The 18,910-nt window shown below is 44.6% G+C and overlaps 2 protein-coding genes across 2 annotated transcripts in view; one reads left to right on the top strand and one right to left on the bottom strand.

The window, feature by feature from the left end:
- Window positions 1–1,703, bottom strand: part of LOC311126448 (cysteine--tRNA ligase, cytoplasmic-like) — a 31,326-nt gene extending 29,623 nt beyond the window's left edge. Inside the window, exon 1 of the mRNA XM_084200445.1 lies at window positions 1,649–1,703. Coding sequence (XP_084056571.1) covers window positions 1,649–1,685 — 37 coding nt within the window. The 5' untranslated portion in view covers window positions 1,686–1,703. The remainder of the gene's footprint in view (window positions 1–1,648) is intronic.
- On the top strand, window positions 1,223–15,667 carry LOC311126450 (carnitine O-palmitoyltransferase 1, liver isoform-like). The gene is made up of 19 exons (XM_084200447.1): window positions 1,223–1,337; window positions 2,056–2,214; window positions 2,357–2,499; window positions 2,596–2,767; window positions 2,986–3,090; window positions 3,222–3,359; window positions 3,463–3,540; window positions 4,195–4,302; window positions 5,480–5,564; window positions 6,292–6,487; window positions 8,642–8,830; window positions 9,151–9,256; window positions 9,556–9,672; window positions 10,072–10,236; window positions 11,076–11,207; window positions 11,530–11,682; window positions 11,889–12,002; window positions 13,479–13,571; window positions 14,380–15,667. The coding sequence occupies exons 2-19, from the start codon at window positions 2,074–2,076 to the stop codon at window positions 14,464–14,466; spliced, it is 2,322 nt and encodes a 773-aa protein (XP_084056573.1). The 5' UTR covers window positions 1,223–1,337; window positions 2,056–2,073; the 3' UTR covers window positions 14,467–15,667.
- Window positions 15,668–18,910: the final 3,243 nt, after the last annotated feature.

Raw genomic sequence — 18,910 nt, forward strand, 5'->3', positions numbered from 1 at the left:
GAAGAGCCATTGTCTGTTCTTTTGAGTTTTGATGTTGAGTCTTTGTCCGACAAAGTGATGTTAGGATATTTCAGTTATACCGTATGAGATTTTGTGCCGAATCCATTACTTTGTTACAGGTGTCAAGGTTATGGGCATGTGGCAGCAGTGTGTAGGAGGGTGGCTCCTAGGTGTGTAGAAGGGCAATGAGACAAAGGAATGTGTAGTATAGGTAAAGAAGTGGTATGTGTTAATTGTAGGGGTGCCCATGGTGCTGGGAATCAGAAGTGTCCGGTGCGAGAGAGGCAGGTTGAGGTTACCTGGGTTAGAGCAATGCAGAGGGTGTCGTATGCTGAGGCTGGGAAGAAAGTAGAGGAAGATGGGTCAAGGGTCCTGAGAGGATCCCTGTGAGTAGTAGATCTGTGCCAACACAGAGGGATAGGCCAACGAATGACATATGCTTCAGTAAGATTGGCTTCTTAGAGTTTATAGCAATGGTTATCAACTGTACCGCAGGGATGGAACGTAAGTCGCAGAAAATAGAGGTTGTGGTGGCAGCTGCAGAGAAGTATTTGGGTGTACGAGATTTGACTTCAGAAGAGTTACAGGGTGTGTTGAGCGGTGGTGTCCCGTCCTCCCAGGCCGTTGGCCTCACGGAAGAAGAAGTGCACTAGCACCAGAGAGGAAGAGAGAGGCGCAACTCCAGCAGGTGGCGTTGTTTTGCTCACCAAGCAAGGAGTTTTTGTATGGAGGTCAATGAGTGTCGAATTTGGTCAATAAAAATGGAATGGCTTATTTGCTCAGTGAGGTTTATTTGATCGAATAGACGTTTCATAATGCTCAAGTTGTTACGAGCGTACTGATATGTAGGACACGTGGCATCCCGGCAACTTTGAGAAAAAACACTTTATATCGGAGTTGTCTCGAGATGGTTATGCATATTCATGGCATGAGGCTTGTAGCATAGCATCTCTCTCCATTGAAAACAGGTGGTTGTTGTCAACAACCCTCATCAAATATTCAAAAAAGAATTACAATAATGAAAGTGTTTTTATAAGGAATTTTCAAATCTGACTTTTCTATGTGGCTGTGTATGGAATTCTGGGCCGGGTGTCAGTTATACTGCAGTACCGAAGCCAAACTGTAGGAGCAGTCGAAACCGTGCTTCTAGACCGGAACCCTGGCCCCATCGGATAGACAGTCAGCCTTCAATATGTCCTATCTATGCAACCTGGAACATGCCAGAGCGTCCGACGTAGCCCAGCGTGTAGTAGCTAGCTAACTTGGTGTCGTTGAAATCGCAGCTGAAATGTATTTGTACTAAAATATATTTGAAAGGAGTCATTTGAAGATACTATGTGAGTTTGATTGTTGATTTCACCTGCTATCAAACTATTTAGCTAGCTAGCTGTCTAACGTTAACATAGCTAACTAGCCAGCGCTTCCCACAATTTGCTGCCAGTTAGCTACCTAGCTAGCTAGCTAGCTAGTTAGTTAGGTAATGGCAGAACAAGCGGTCTGTTAGTTAACAGATGAATGTCACAACAATTAGCTATATTAACCAAACAAGGCAACTGGCTAGTATCTCTGCCTTGGAATTCACAAAGTTGACTCGGCATTAACGTTAGCTAGCTAACGTTAGCTGACATCAAAGATATTTATAACTGACCCCTTCTGTCTGTGCTGATATCTTGCTTGGAGACCATGGTTCTGTTGATACAGTGTGGTTGCGTTTCAGGCTGTCTTTTATGCAGTCGTGCTGCGCATCTGTCATTGGCCAAACTCAAATAGTCCTGCTTTATCACACCATTACGTTACTAGATTTTTGCTCACTGAATGGAACAAATGCTTCCCACCCACTTGTCACATCTGTTTGAGAGAAGGTCCTTTCTAAGTAGCTCATGAGTGGGTGGGTCCTTTCTAGCTAAGTAGCTCATGAGTGGGTGGGTCCTTTCTCGCTAAGTAGCTTACCAGAGAAGGTCATTTTATTCTAGAAGCCAGTGTGCTTCAGGTTTTATCTTGTGATGAAGGGACTGTGTGTTTTGGTGATGTTTTGTTATGTTTTTTCGACTGTAGAGAACCTCTGGCAGAGTCATGGCAGAAGCTCACCAGGCTGTGGCGTTCCAGTTCACCGTCTCTCCAGACGGCATTGATCTGCAGCTGAGCCACGAGGCCCTGAGACAAATCTACCTGTCTGGCCTGCACTCCTGGAAGAAAAAGTTCATCCGCTTCAAGGTGCTTTGTCTCAAGGGAAATTGCCGCCAGGCATAGCAGTACCAAGTTATACCAGACATAAAACGACAGCAGACGACATAAATACAAACAAACAAACAGTGATGTTGATGTGTCAAACAGCTGAATATCATTTCCTTCACAGAATGGGGTGATGACCGGTGTGTACCCTGGCAGTCCCACCGGCCTGATGTTAGTGGTGGGGTTGTACATGGGGAGGGCAAAGTACGTCCAAGCTGACCCTTCCTTCGCACTGTTCACCAAAGTGGGTGCTCACCTGCCTGTTAGGTAAAGTCTCAACTCACTCACTCGCTATCCCATAGATACAATTACATTTTAGCATGTTTATGGCCAGTAAGGGATGCTTTGCCTCTCTCCTTGCAGTCGCTACATGTCCTTGGAGAACCAGCAGGTGGTTGGCGGGGTGCTAGTTGGCACAGGGCTCTGGGTGGCTGTCTTCTTCACCATGCGAACTGCACTCAAGTGGCTGCTCTCCTGGCATGGATGGATGTATGCCTGTCATGGCACCGTGCCGTGGAGGACACGCATCTGGCTGGTGAGTCGACTGCAAACAACCATGTCACGTGTTGCCCTGTGGGGAAACCAATGCCGGGTAGAGGTGGGGCTACAGAAATATGATACCTAGAAAGCTCATAACTATGTCAGAAATATTTCCCCCCGACCAAATAGACAAAAGACTGGGGGGGAAAAAAAGATGAACCTTTTATTTGAAGGTAGACTTCTCCTTTAACAGACCCATAATTGTGAGTGCAGGTACTGGTGAAGATCTTCTCCGGCAGGCGAAATCCCCAGTTGTACAGCTTCCAGACATCGTTACCACAGCTCCCTCTGCCCTCAGTGAAGGACACCATCAATAGAGTGAGCAACAGGAACAAAGCAAATCGCAGCTTTATCCATCACAACCATTTACTAGAGGGGTACAATGTGGCGATTTATAGAACTCCTGAAGGTGTGCCATGTTAGATTGTCATACATGTTTCCTCTGCTAGTACCTTGAATCTGCCCGTCCTCTCATGGACGACGAACAGTACTTGAGGATGGAGGGTCTCGCCAAGGATTTTGAGAAAGGCCTGGGTCCTAGACTTCAGTGGTACCTGAAACTCAAATCTTGGTGGGCTACAAACTATGTGAGTCACATTAATTAAATATGGTTTTCATCAGATTTTCTTAGATAGCTTAAAACATTTTCCATAGCTTTTCGAATGATCTGACATGTCTGGCTGTTCTCAGGTCAGTGACTGGTGGGAGGAGTACATCTACCTAAGAGGCCGTGGACCAATCATGGTCAACAGCAACTACTATGCAATGGTAAGAGTCAGTACTAGCATTGTATATCGTCAAGCTGCTACGAATGAGGGGGTAATAGTATCACAGAGTTTCTAAACCCAGAGGCGCAACATCGCCAAACTTCCGGGAACGCTTGCGAAACAGATCAAACAGAACAGGGTTTGAGAAGTGCAAAATTATTCCTTCGTTGTTAATTTTGTCGAAATCTAAAGGCACAACCTAGATTCGAGCCAATGTCTTAAGTAGTTGGAACATTCTATTACTCCAACCTCGTGAAAGTGACAAACTGACACATTTTGAATTTTCATCAAAAACAGTACCTTTGATTTTAAGGCCTGCACGTTCCGCAGTTTGGCGCGAGACGACCGTTAGAACCGATGATGTGTTTCTACACATGAGCTTAGCTAGCCAAGCCTCTATGACATTGCCTACAAGTGTGATCGGGGATTTCTATTGGAGAAGCAGTTTTAGTCTATTTTCTTACTGTACTGTCTGACAACATTATGTGTTGTTAATATTATTATGTGTTTATGGATGTTTACCAATTTGGCAATTCATCAGAGTATTTGATCGGATTATCTCTTGTCAATATTTCTCTTTATCCATTGTCATTCTATTTTTCATTCATTCAGTTGATTGTCAGCTTTTTCTCCATTCTCACTCCCTCTCTCTTAGGACTTCCTGTATGTGTTTCCCACCAGTCTGCAGGCCGCTCGGGCAGGCAATGCTATCCATGCCATCATGCTGTACAGGAGAATGCTGGACCGAGCGCAGATCAAACCGGTAAAGAGCCTTCACTTTTGGTCGCTGCTTCTCATCTAAGTGTTATTTTCTTTATGACCCTAATGTGTATTCCTCTTCCCTATTTAATACCAAATGACATAAATATCACTGTTTCTGTTTCACACTTGCGGACGGGATGTTATCTCTGGTGCAGCTCTTTGCACTGGATAAAAGAGTTCCTCTTTGCTCCGCCCAATGGGAGCGCTTGTTCAATACTTCCCGCCTCCCAGGCCTGGAACGGGGTAAGAGGAGGGAGCGTTATTGTCACAGACGAGCTTTGGATCCAGCATACCCCACCCTTATCCCACCCCCATTTCTGTCCCCATAGAATTCCTCACCAGCCATGCCCGTTTCACCAGCATGTTCCATGAAAACAAACTCATGTATCACCCATTTGGCCTGCATTCATAACTGTTTGGTACTGTCTGACACTGTAGGTGATTGTAAGTCCTTATCTACACTTATGGTTATTGTACAGAAATATAGTTTATTTTGACCCAGACGAGTGAATTTATCAGGTCTGTAACATGCTGGTGAAATAGGATCAGCTATCTCAAACCCTTCCCAATCCCCTCCAATCATTCCCTTCAAATCCCCTTCCATCTGTCTTTCTTTCTCTTCTCTTCTGTGAGCCGTTCTGGTTCCTCCATCACCCCCCCCCCCCCCCCCGTAGCCCCCCTCCCATCAGTTTCTAGGAGAGCAGGTGAGCCATTCTTGTTCCTCCATCACCCCCCCCCCCCCCCCGTAGCCCCCCTCCCATCAGTTTCTAGGAGAGCAGGTGAGCCATTCTTGTTCCTCCATCACCCCCCCCCCCCCCCCCCGTAGCCCCCCTCCCATCAGTTTCTAGGAGAGCAGGTGAGCCATTCTGGTTCCTCCATCACCCCCCCCTGTAGCCCCCCTCCCATCAGTTTCTAGGAGAGCAGGTGAGCCGTTCTGGTTCTTTCATCACCCCCCCCTGTAGCCCCCCTCCCATCAGTTTCTAGGAGAGCAGGTGAGCCGTTCTGGTTCCTCCCCCTCTAGCCCCCTCCCATCAGTTTCTAGGGGAGCAGGTGAGCCGTTCTGGTTCCTCCCCCCCCCCCCCCTCCCCCCTCCCCCTCTAGCCCCCTCCCATCAGTTTCTAGGAGAGCAGGCTTTTTGTGCTTTGGTCATTTTTCATTTTTTTCTATTTGCCTTTCAGCTCATGCTTCAAAATACCATTCCAATGTGCTCAGCCCAATATGAGCGTATGTTCAACACCAGTCGTATCCCAGGCCTAGATACAGGTAGATGGCCACTTCTTCCTCCCCAGTCTCTCAATCACACAGACTAAAGCAGTTCTAAGAACCATAGAATGTGTGGAAACCAAATGCGGATTGAACAGATTATTTAATCATTCTATTATTTAACAACCTACGAGTGTACATTAAATGTACGCAGACTGTGCACAAATATATCCAGTCAATGGGCACTTTCATACAGGCCAAATGGCATCACAGGATGGAGCTGTTTGCTCAGTGCCAAGTTTACATAACAGATTGGCTATTCAGGCCCTGGAATAAAACACGCTTTTTTTTTGTGACCGAGGCTCCAAAGTGTCCTGAATTAGACTCCCATGTTTCATTGCGATCCTCTTCATTGTGTGTTTTAACTTTTGTTTCATGCTAAAGAATCCCACTGCAGTTCTCAATGCTGCTTGGAAATTACACCAACCATAGTTTGTGCTTTAGAGAACACTCTCCAAATCTTTCGCTTGAAACAACAGTTCAAACCACATTTAGTCTCTCCAAGGTATCTCCTCGATACTCTGTCTTAGTTTCTAGAAAACCCTTTTTAGACATAGTGTAGTACTGCAGTTTCCCCCCTTTTTTTTTGTTGTTGTGCAAATTCTTCAGTAGGTCCAAATTGTGTGAATAATTTATCAGAGCTCCTTTAAGCCATAATCATATTCTTGTTGTGAATTTGTTGGAAGTTACACAAAGTTGTCCCTCCCTACCCCTTGTGCTTGTCCAGACACCATCCAGCATATGCGGGACAGCAGGCACATCGTGGTGTACCACCGGGGGCGCTACTTCAAAGTGGCCATGTTCTACGACGGTCAGGTGCTGTCGCCCAGGGCCGTAGAGCAGCAGATGGAGCGCATCCTGGCTGACCCCTCTGAACCCCAGCCGGGGGAGGAGACCCTGGCCGCCCTCACTGCTGGGGACAGGTACGCCGACGCTACGCGTATTAACGCTTTTATCTGAAGCGACACATTTTCCTACGGGCCGACCCCCCCCAGCTAGAAATGGAACTGAAGATCCTGGCGTGACGAGCGCCATGCTCTACCAACTGAGACTCACCTTAAAAAAAGCACCCACCATCTCAGATTGTTGTGAAATCGTTTCTGAGAAATGAAGTTAATTGATTGCACCCAAATTGTCAATTTTTTAATTATAGGATTCATATAATATTCAATAAATCAAGAACAACGTTTTGGACCCCAAAAAATTCCAACAATGAGTAAGACATGAGGATTTCAAAGACATTTTCAAAAGCCACCCACGGACCCCCCCATACCCCACGCCAATCCCAACCCAAAAGCGGGTATACAATATCAGTTCTGTATGGAGCTGCGGCTGGGAGTATTGTTCCTTCATCCTATGTAATGTAGGGCCGGGACGATACCAGTATCGCGATCCTCGTTAGTATCGTGGCAAGGAAACAAATCAAGAAGCGGATTTAACTTATTTAGGAAAACAGCCCTAATGTTGGAAACAAACAACATTATGTTGTCATCCAGAGTCACATTTTTTTTTTCTTCTAAGCTATAGCACACAATATTTTACTTACAGCAGGTTTTTAAAGGACCAAAGAATTTGTCAATGAAGTTGTTAGATTTATGTCTCATCCTATATCCTAATATTACCAGGTTCTGCCCACTAGATGGTGCTGTTCCTGCTATTAGGTGTTTATTTGTTTGTTAAAGGGATAGTTCACCCAAATTACAAAATTGCGTATTGGTTTCCTTACCCTGTAAACAGTCTGCAAGTCAGTGGTACCTATATTAGCATTTTCATGCTTCATGTTCAAATCATCCTAAAGTATCTAAAATGGTATTGTGCAACTCAATTATGTTACTTGAGATGATTTGGATATGAAGCGCTGTGAAACAGTGGCCAGGAAACAGTGGCCAGGTCAACAAAACCAAAGCATGGGTTGGTGTCGTACCTTGTCCATAGATTGCTTACAGGTTAAGAAAACCAATGTAATTTGGGTGACCTATCCCTTTAAAATTAATGGGGGGTGGGGGGAGATTCTTAAAAAAATAGCAGGAACAGTGGTCTAGTGGTCAGAACCTGGTAATATCAGGAAGTAGGAGGGGACATCAATGACTAATTTCTCTGAACAGGGGGGGGAAAAAACATCACCAAATTCACTGAGAATGCATTACATAGTATGAAGAAACAAAACTCAGAGCCGCAGCTCCATACTACTTGTTATAAATAGAGAACCGATGTTGTATACTCGTTGTTGGGTTGGGATTGGCGTGGGTGGTCCGTGGGTGGCTTTTGACCATTTCTTTGAAATCCTCATGTCTTACTAATTGTTAGAATTTTGGGGGGGGTCCAATTCGGATGTTATGTTCTAGATTTATTTAATATTATATTTAAAATGGCCAATGTGGGTGCAATCAACTAACTTAATTTCTCAGAGATCAAATTATATTTAAACAAAATAATGTTGCAGGAATGCTTATCTTATAATCTGTTTTTAACTTTAGAAACGATTTTGAAACAATCTGAGATGGTGGGTGTCATGGCTTGCTGAAATGACATGGAACGACCCAGGATATATTCTACACTGGTACAGAAAATACACATCCAGGGTCCTGTTCGTAAGAGCATGCAACGGAAAACGTTTTTTAAAAATGGAAAATAAAAATGAGTGTTTCTCATTGGATGAGTCCAGGTAGCCCCTCCCCGTTTCAGTCCATTTTCATCCGTTTGGTGCCTAATGAACGCGACCTAGATACGAGCTTTAAAGGTGCATAATGTCAGTTTCTTCTAAGTCGCCCTCTCGACATCACATCGGGTATCATGGGATATTCTCTGTCCGTTGCTTATTTGCTGAAGTAGTTTAAATTCACGCCGATTGGCCGAAAGTAATGTAATCTAAGAGGAGGCTCCTCCCTCCAAAGGGTAGAAAACCCTATGGTGACTTGATAGAATTAACGTAATTAAACAAACCTTAAACAAACCTTGAAGCAGACTGAATTGGATCAACCCAAATATTGAAGGTGATGTAAAAATCCACTGTCCGTGATAAGAAATGATTTAATCAAAAAAGTTTCCCCAATGTTATGTTCACCCCACCTTGGCAGGGTGCCCTGGGCGGAGGCCCGAGAGGCCTACCTGAGACAGGGCAGGAACCAGCAGGCCCTGGACACCGTGGAGAAGGCTGCCTTCTTTGTGACCCTGGACGACACAGAGCAGCGTTACAAGGCTGACGATCCCGTCCGCTCCCTGGACAGCTACGCCAAGTCCCTGCTGCACGGCAAATGTTACGACAGGTGAGACCGAGGGCTCCAATCCTTCATATTATGCAGATTGAGTGTGGGAAATTACATTCTTACTATTGTTATCTACCTGGGCTCTCATTTATTCTACACTTTACACTTTACAAAAATGTTGAAGAATAAGCCGTTATAACTACTTATGAATGTTACTGAATGCTTATAAATTGTTTAGACATTTTCATAAATGTTATGAACGCTTATGAATTAAAATACTTGTATAATAAATGTTTAAAAAATAATAATAATTAAATACTGGAGTTTGTAGCTTACTCTGTGCTCAAGCACTGTTTTGGGTTTGTGTATTTTTCCTGTAGGTGGTTTGATAAGTCCTTCAACCTCATCGTGTTCAGGAACGGGACCATGGGTCTGAACGCGGAGCACAGCTGGGCAGATGCCCCCATCATAGGGCACCTCTGGGAGGTAGCTAGCAGAGTACACCCCTTTCTTCTTCTTCATTAGTTTGTGTTAATGTTTACACTGTGTCTGTATAGGTTATCAGGAATAGATCGCTGGCACGACAAATGGTGTCTGGGCCCCGTGTAGCTCAGTTGGTAGAGCATGGCGCTTGCAACGCCAGGGTTGTGGGTTCGATTCCCACGGGGGGCCAGTATGAAAATGTATGCACTCACTAACTGTAAGTCGCTCTGGATAAGAGCGTCTGCTAAATGACTAAAATGTAAAAATGTATGTCTCTAAAGGACGTTATTGTCTAATTGTAGCATGTGCTGTCGATGGACCCTGTCAAGCTGGGTTACACAGAGGAAGGCCACTGCAAAGGAAACCCTCACCCGTCCCTCCCAGGCCCCCAGAGGCTGCAGTGGAACATCCCAGCTGAGGTAGCCCACCACAGGGGGTTTGGGTTAAACTAAAATGTTGTAGGGATGTTCCCCTTTTCAAAAGTTATTTATTGTTTTCATAATTATTATCAATTAGTGCATGTCATTAATGCACACACAAGCCTTTCCATTCTGTTTCATTGTTATAGTGATCAAACATGATCCCCAGTGATCCTGTCTGTTTGGTACATGTGTGATAATAGATTGGATGTTAGAAAGACCTTCAGTTTTCACACCTTTACACCTGAGCTCTCACCTTTCTGAGGACCCCCCCTTCAACTGTCTCATCTCAAAGCTTCAAATGAAATCAACAACTGAGGCTCTTTGATCAAATACATCAGAGACCAAGTGAAATGGGCTGATTCAGAGTGTCTTTGTTCCCCCTGTGCGGTGCCTCAGTGTCAGACGGCCATCGCCAGCTCGCTGATGGTGGCCAAGGCCCTGGCAGACGACGTTGACTCCCACATCATCCCCTTCAACAGCTTCGGGAAGGGCCTGATCAAAAAGTGTCGCACCAGCCCTGATGCCTTCATCCAGATCGCCCTGCAGCTGGCTCACTTCAGGGTAGGGTCATTATCTCTGCCTCTGTTGACTGGCAACAGGAAGAGGATCAGCTGATTGGATGACTCCATTGGCTAATTAGCCAGGATTAGCCAACTGGGCAATTGGAAGGAGGGAATGATGGATATATGAAAACCCAGGTTGGGAATTGAGCTTCCTTAGGACATGTGAATGAATACCAGGGATGCTGTGAGTAGCTGTCAACAATCTGTAGTTTGAGGAGATAAAAATCATCCTTAATAAGGACAGTAACTATAACAAATATACTTGTATTATTTATTTACCAAACATGACAAGACTAAAATGTGCCAGTAAGAAAAATCTGTAACACTTTAGCCGACAGGTATAATACCTTGTTATATGTCTTACTACTGTATGTGTTATAATATGTTATAACCACATTACTGGCTGGTTAACAGAGACTATACTCTAGTTATAATATGTTATAACCACATTACTGGCTGGTTAACAGAGACTATACTCTAGTTATAATATGTTATAACCACATTACTGGCTGGTTAACAGAGACTATACTCTAGTTATAATATGTTATAACCACATTACTGGCTGGTTAACAGAGACTATACTCTAGTTATAATATGTTATAACCACATTACTGGCTGGTTAACAGAGACTATACTCTAGTTATAATATGTTATAACCACACATTACTGGCTGGTTAACAGAAACTATACTCTAGTTATAATATGTTATAACCAGATTACTGGCTGGTTAACAGAGTTTTTACTCTAAACAAAATGTGAACCTGATTTTCCTTAATCACCCCTGAGTGGATAAATACAAAGTTTATTGAATTGTATTACATTGAATTTGACTTCCAGGACAAGGGGAGGTTCTGTCTAACGTACGAGGCGTCCATGACGCGTATGTTCAGAGAGGGGCGCACAGAGACGGTTCGTTCCTGCACCGTGGAGACCTGTGCCTTCGTCCGCTCCATGGTGGACGACACCCCGGTAAGGACCCTCTGTGAGCATTACAGGAACTGAAAGGTTGTGGGTCAGTCCTCATTAAATATATATATTTTTTTACGTTCTTCAAAAGAAAAATGCTTCAACCTATTTTTTTCAGTTAGATTGTGATATCTGGGTGTAATTGGCCAAAAGAGACGGATTTCACCATTACTTGTTACCCCCCGCACCGCTCTGTCTCAGAGGGGTTGAGTTAAATGCGGAAGACACATTTCGGCTGAATGCATTGAGTTGTGCTAGGGTATCCCCTTTCATTCTTTCATATAGTCTCCTTGTCTCTTCCTACCACTCCTTGTCTTCTCTGTAGAGAGAGCTGCGACTGAAGCTGTTGAAGGAAGCTGCGACGAGACACCAGCAGCTGTACCGGTTGGCCATGACCGGAGGAGGCATCGACCGCCACCTCTTCTGTCTCTACGTGGTCTCCAAGTACCTGGGAGAGGACTCAGCCTTCCTCAAAGAGGTCACATGCAGCATTTTGACTTGTGGATGTACTATTCCTCTTTAAAGTGGAATGGAGATCTTTGTGTGTTTTCGTTTTTATACAGTGTTTTTTTTAAATTAATTTTTTTGAGGTTTGTATGTTAAAGCGTGTGTGTGTGTGTGTGCGTGTGCGTGTGCGTGTGCGTGTGCGTGTGCGTGTGTGTGTGTGTGTGTCCTCTCCTGTAGGTGCTGTCGGAGCCCTGGAGGTTGTCCACCAGTCAGACTCCCCTCCAGCAGGTGGAGCTGTTTGACCTGGTCAGACACCCAGAGTACGTGTCCAGCGGGGGAGGCTTTGGCCCGGTGAGTTCCCTGCACGACCTCAATAGGGCCCTTTACTCAAAATGAATCAGGCATTAAAGGGATATTACATTAAAGTAACATTAAAGATTGTCAGATGTTTTCAGAGCAGATTTGGGAGTGTAATGCCCCCTTAAAACATAAGTTCTTCATCCTGGTGCTCATAAAATCTAAATGTGAAACAACAACATACACTGAACAAAATATAAACGCAACATGTAAAGTGTTGGTCCCATGTTTCATGAGCTGAAATAAAAGATCCCGGAAATATCCATACGCACAAAAAGCTTATTTCTCTCAAATTTTGTGCACAAATCCCTGTTAGTGAGCATTTCTCCTTTGCCAAGATAATCCTTCCACCTGACAGGTGTGGCATATCAAGAAGCTGATTAAACAGCATGATCCTTACACAGGTGCACCTTGTGCTGGGGACAATAAAAGGCCACTCTAAAATGTGCAGTTTTGTCACACAACACAATGCCACAGATGTCTCAAGTTGAGGGAGCGTTCAATTGGCATGCTGACTGCAGGAATGTCCACCAGAGCTGTTGCCAGAGAATTGAATGTTCTCTACCATAAGCTGCCTCCAACGTCATTTTAGAGAATATGGCAGTGCGTCCAACCGGCCTCACAACCGCAGACCACATTCATGGCGTCGTGTGGGGGTGAGCGGTTTGCTGATGTCAATGTTGTGAACAGAGTGCCCCATGGTGGCGGTGGGATTATGGTATGGGAAGGCATAAGCTACAGACAATTAACACAATTGCATTTTATCGATGGCAATTTGAATGCACAGAGATACCATGACGAGATCCTGAGGCCCATTGTCGTGCCATCATCTCATGTTTCAGCATGATAATGCATGGCCCCAGGTAGCAAGGACATGTACACAATTCCTGGAAGCTGAAAATGTCCCAGTTCTTCCATGGCCTGCATACTCACCAGACACGTCACCTATTGAACATGTTTCGGATGCTCTGGATCAATGTGTACGACAGCGTGTTTCAGTTCCCGCCCATATCCAGCAACTTCACACAGCCATTGGAGAGGAGTGGGACAACATTCTACAGGCCACAATCAACAGCCTGATCGACTCTATGCGAAGGAGATGTCAGGCAAATGGTGATCTGCATGAGGCAAATGGTGATCACACCAGATACTGACTGGTTTTCTGATCCACGCCCCTACCTTTTTTTTTTAAGGCATCTTTGACCAGTCATGTGAAATCCATAGATTAGAGCATAATGAATTGACTCCATTTGACTGATTTCCTTATATGAACTGTAACTCAGTAGAATCTGAGAAATAGTGGGGCAAAACCTGTAAAACAAATCTTAAATTAAAATAATAACATTTTAAAGGGCCCAAGTTCTCAAATTTAGCAATTGAAAATACAGTAGAATATTTTGTGTAATTATCTCTGTGCTGCCGTGTAATCCTCTTTTACACGCGCTGATTGTGTTTCTCTCTTTGTGTCAGGTGGCAGATGATGGATATGGTGTGTCCTACATCATCTTGGGAGAAAACCTCATTAACTTCCATATCTCCAGCAAGCACTCCAGTCCTGAGACGGTGAGTTGGCTGATCCTCATGGCCTATCTTGAATGTTGCTTTCAATCAGCTGTCCTCACTTGAAACAAAGACTCCGCTATCGCCTGGGTAACATACAGACCTGAATTTCATGGCTGACCAGCCACTATTGATACCAACTGCCTCTCCATACAGGTTATATTGTATCAGCTTGCCTTAGAACGTGTCCATTCTAAAGTTCTATTGTATCAGCTTGCCTTAGAACGTGTCCATTCTAAAGTTCTATTGTATCAGCTTGCCTTAGAACGTGTCCATTCTAAAGTTCTATTGTATCAGCTTGCCTTAGAACGTGTCCATTCTAAAGTTCTATTGTATCAGCTTGCCTTAGAACGTGTCCATTCTAAAGTTCTATTGTATCAGCTTGCCTTAGAACGTGTCCATTCTAAAGTTCTATTGTATCAGCTTGCCTTAGAACGTGTCCATTCTAAAGTTCTATTGTATCAGCTTGCCTTAGAACGTGTCCATTCTAAAGTTCTATTGTATCAGCTTGCCTTAGAACGTGTCCATTCTAAAGTTCTATTGTATCAGCTTGCCTTAGAACGTGTCCATTCTAAAGTTCTATTGTATCAGCTTGCCTTAGAACGTGTCCATTCTAAAGTTCTATTGTATCAGCTTGCCTTAGAACGTGTCCATTCTAAAGTTCTATTGTATCAGCTTGCCTTTAGAACGTGTCCATTCTAAAGTTCTATTGTATCAGCTTGCCTTTAGAACATGTCCATTCTAAAGTTCTATTGTATCAGCTTGCCTTTAGAACATGTCCATTCTAAATTGTTTCCTCTCTGTCCAATAGGACTCTCATCGTTTTGGAAAACACATCAAACAGGCCATGCTCGATATCCTGGCCTTATTTCAGCTGGATGCAAATGCCTTGGCGTGATTTATTTTCCCCCTACCTGAAAACCTCAACTTCCATAGGCTTACTCAGATGATATTCTGTGTTATGGTCTTAGAATGTGTTTAAAAACCATACAATATTAACAAAATAAGAGAGTGTATAGGAATGATTATTGGGCTGTTTTTGCCATTTTAAGTTGTGTGTTGCATGCTAGCCCACAGACCCATGCTGCCATGTGTTGTCCTATGTTAAGGTTACGCTCAGCTCATTTCAAAGGGCTGGTGCCTTAATGCACTGTGGTAGTTGTAGTGAGATGTGGAGAGTGAGTGACCAAATGGGCGTAAACATTTACCCGCTGTCTTTTCTTCCGTGCAATTCTTTTGAGCTGCTAGCGATGTATTTTGAACTGAGCAAATGGCATTTGGTCTCTGGGTTTTAATATCAGGTCGTTGTTGTTTTAAACCATTGCTCTGTGCACCACTGAGAAAAGGACTGTTGGCAGGGGTACGGTATCCATTTTAGGACAACTTCCATGGACATGTGATGCTGTCCTAATATGGATACCGTAACACCCTAAATCTTGACACATTTCAAAAGTATGATTAGTGACAGTTGAAGGATCATACTTAAGGGCTGGTTGCCCACACAGATATCAGCCTAATCCTGGACTAAAAAGAACTATTGATGGATATTCTCCATTCAGCATGTTGTTCTGTCCAGGACTATGCTAAATCTGTGTCCAGGAAACAGATCCTCTAGGTACTGCAGTATAACTACCATTGGTAAAGTCTTAAAGGGATAGTGCTGAATTTTGGCAACTAAGCCCTTTTTTCTACTTACCCAGAGGCACATGAACTCATAAATACCATTTTTATGTTTCTGCTAGCTGTACCGATAGACTTCCAGTCATTGCGCTAACGCTAGTTAGCAATCACTCACCGAACTACCTTCAACTTCCTTCAAACTGCACCATGAGGCATTACATGTCAAATTTTGTTTGTTAGATGTAAAATTGTAAAGTATAATTAAAAATATTTAAACTTGAAGAAATTTGAATTTCAAACGTTTTTGAAATATCATATAGCAATAGAAATCATTCTTCTGTAGAAGTCATTCCTTTGCGGTTGCTTGTTTTTTATTGCTAAGACGATAGCAAGACAATAGCGTTACATGTTTTGTTATAAATATGTAAAACAGCATGTATACCAAAACAAAATAAAAGTGTATGTCATCAGTGGATTAATATTTGTATACTTGTTTGACATTTTTGATGCACTGTTCGGAACTAGTAACACAAGCATTTCGCTGCACCCGCTATAACATCTGATAAAACCTGGAATAGTATAAAGTAATCCTTCTTCCCCCACCACCCAAAAAAAAAAAAAAAAAGCGGTTGTCCCACTGGCTATCATAAGTTGAAAGCACCAATTTGTAAGTCGCTCTGGATAAGAGCGTCTGCTAAATGACTTAAATGTAAAATAAACTGTGTACACAACCAATTCACTTTGATTTGATGTCGTCACAACTGCCATAACTGTTCTAACCCAGAAGATGGAGCTCTTTAATTATAATACCAGTACCTTTTACTTTGGCATTTCTCCCGTGTCCTCTTCACCCTGAGGTTCTAGTGGAAGCCTGGTAGGTATGCCTTGACCGGTTCACCCTGAGGTTCTAGTGGAAGCCTGGTAGGTATGCCTTGACCGGTTCACCCTGAGGTTCTAGTGGAAGCCTGGTAGGTATGCCTTGACCGGTTCACCCTGAGGTTCTAGTGGAAGCCTGGTAGGTATGCCTTGACCGGTTCACCCTGAGGTTCTAGTGGAAGCCTGGTAGGTATGCCTTGACCGGTTCACCCTGAGGTTCTAGTGGAAGCCTGGTAGGTATGCCTTGACCGGTGGATGTACAACAAGTACTGTCATAATCCACACCTGAAAACAGAAACAGAGAAGCACTGCACCACTACACAGCTAAGGTCCTGGCATATTTTCTGTTGTGGCTTTTCCACTTTGAAGAAGAAGCTTCATAAGATTGATGGTACATATCCATGGGCTGCTCTTAGATGTCTCCCTGCAGCGCAACTCACATCTACTGTTCCTGATCTACTTAGAGCTTTTGAAGTCATTACAAACACGGTCTAACTTCCGTTAGAAATGTACATGAATACACAGATTCATTATTAACAAGAATGTTAAATATGCGTTCATGTATTCAGGCTTAAAAACAGTCCAAGGTGACATGATGACAAATATTCTCATTTAGTTTGCGGTCTACCACACTTTCACATACACTGTTGTAGATGAAGTGAGCATTTTTATTTAAGATATTTACAAATAAAACGAATATAATTTCATGCGAACATTGCATAGTCTGTCTCCACCTGCTGTCCCAATTCTCTTCCGTTGCACTCTCTGACCTGATTGCTAATCAACATAATACTAATAACACACAAGGCTATGCAGATGAGTCACCAAAATGCCAAACAGAACTTGGCCACATGCCATTGTCTGGATAGAGCAACAGGGATTACATTACCCACAGGAAACATATGAACTCTGTTGTGTAATTATACAGGGATTGCATTCTGCACTTCCTCCTCGAAGGCCAGCTGTCTGGACCTCATGGTTTCAATGATCATGATTGTTTATCTGTGCATCCAGCATTAATGGTCAACATGCTGTCATAGTGAGTTTGTGAATCTGGTTTAAAAGTATCTTGGGGCACAACCCATTCATACAATTATACATAAAAGTCACCATCATTAGGAAGCAGGTAGAAAGACTCCATCCTACTCATGGGTAGGTGTGCCGTATACTGCCATGGGTAGGTGTGCCGTATACTGCCATGGGTAGGTGTGCCGTATACTGCCATGGGTAGGTGTGCCGTATACTGCCATGGGTTGGTGTGCCGTATACTGCCATGGGTTGGTGTGCCGTATACTGCCATGGGTTGGTGTGCCGTATACTGCCATGGGTAGGAGTGCCGTATACTGCCATGGGTTGGTGTGCCGTATACTGCCATGGGTAGGTGTGCCGTATACTGCCATGGGTAGGTGTGCCGTATACTGCCATGGGTAGGTGTGCCGTATACTGCCATGGGTAGGTGTGCCGTATACTGCCATGGGTAGGTGTGCCGTATACTGCCATGGGTTGGTGTGCCGTATACTGCCATGGGTAGGTGTGCCGTATACTGCCATGGGTTGGTGTGCCGTATACTGCCATGGGTAGGTGTGCCGTATACTGCCATGGGTAGGTGTGCCGTATACTGCCATGGGTAGGTGTGCCGTATACTGCCATGGGTAGGTGTGCCGTATACTGCCATGGGTTGGTGTGCCGTATACTGCCATGGGTTGGTGTGCCGTATACTGCCATGGGTAGGTGTGCCGTATACTGCCATTGGTAGGTGTGCCGTATACTGCCATGGGTAGGTGTGCCGTATACTGCCATGGGTTGGTGTGCCGTATACTGCCATGGGTAGGTGTGCCGTATACTGCCATGGGTAGGTGTGCCGTATACTGCCATGGGTTGGTGTGCCGTATACTGCCATGGGTTGGTGTGCCGTATACTGCCATAGGTAGGTGTGCCGTATACTGCCATGGGTAGGTGTGCCGTATACTGCCATGGGTAGGTGTGCCGTATACTACCATGGGTTGGTGTGCCGTATACTGCCATGGGTAGGTGTGCCGTATACTGCCATGGGTAGGTGTGCCGTATACTGCCATGGGTTGGTGTGCCGTATACTGCCATGGGTAGGAGTGCCGTATACTGCCATGGGTAGGTGTGCCATATACTGCCATGGGTAGGTGTGCCGTATACTGCCATGGGTAGGTGTGCCGTATACTGCCATGGGTAGGTGTGCCGTATACTGCCATGAGTAGGTGTGCCGTATTCTGCCATGGGTAGGTGTGCTATATACTGCCATGGGTAGGTGTGCCGTATACTGCCATGGAAAGATAGGCCTTCTTTGGTTTATTCGTGATCTGTAGTATTTTTGAAATAAATGTAGCCCCCACCTGGGGGTAAATGTAGCCTCCACCTGGGGGTAAATGTAGCCTCCGCCTGGGGTAAATGTAGCCTCCACCTGGGGGTAAATGTAGCCTCCACCTGGGGGTAAATGTAGCCTCCACCTGGGGTTAATGTAGCCTCCACCTGGGGGCAAATGTAGCCTCCAGCTGGGGGTAAATGTAGCCCCCACCTGGGGGTAAATGTAGCCTCCACCTGGAGGTAAATGTAGCCTCCAGCTGGGGGTAAATGTAGCCTCCACCTGGGGGTAAATGTAGCCCCCACCTGAGGGTAAATGTAGCCTCCACCTGGAGGTAAATGTAGCCTCCAGCTGGGGGTAAATGTAGCCTCCACCTGGGGGTAAATGTAGCCTGCAGCTGGGGGTAAATGTAGCCTCCACCTGGGGGTAAATGTAGCCTCCACCTGGGGGTAAATGTAGCCTCCAGCTGGGGGTAAGTTGCCAGAGGATGTTCTCATTTAGGCTTATTAGT

The sequence above is a fragment of the Coregonus lavaretus genome, assembly GCF_964263955.1.
Source record: "Coregonus lavaretus genome assembly, contig: HAP1_SCAFFOLD_4183, whole genome shotgun sequence".
Classification (NCBI taxonomy): domain Eukaryota; kingdom Metazoa; phylum Chordata; class Actinopteri; order Salmoniformes; family Salmonidae; genus Coregonus; species Coregonus lavaretus.

Bases quoted from the DNA above. Each gene is read 5' to 3' on its own strand.
- LOC311126450 (XM_084200447.1), top strand. From the start codon at position 2,074: ATGGCAGAAGCTCACCAGGCTGTGGCGTTCCAGTTCACCGTCTCTCCA. The intron at 2,768-2,985 runs GTGAGTCGACTG...TTGTGAGTGCAG, and splicing joins GGAGGACACGCATCTGGCTG to GTACTGGTGAAGATCTTCTC. The intron at 3,360-3,462 runs GTGAGTCACATT...GGCTGTTCTCAG, and splicing joins CTTGGTGGGCTACAAACTAT to GTCAGTGACTGGTGGGAGGA.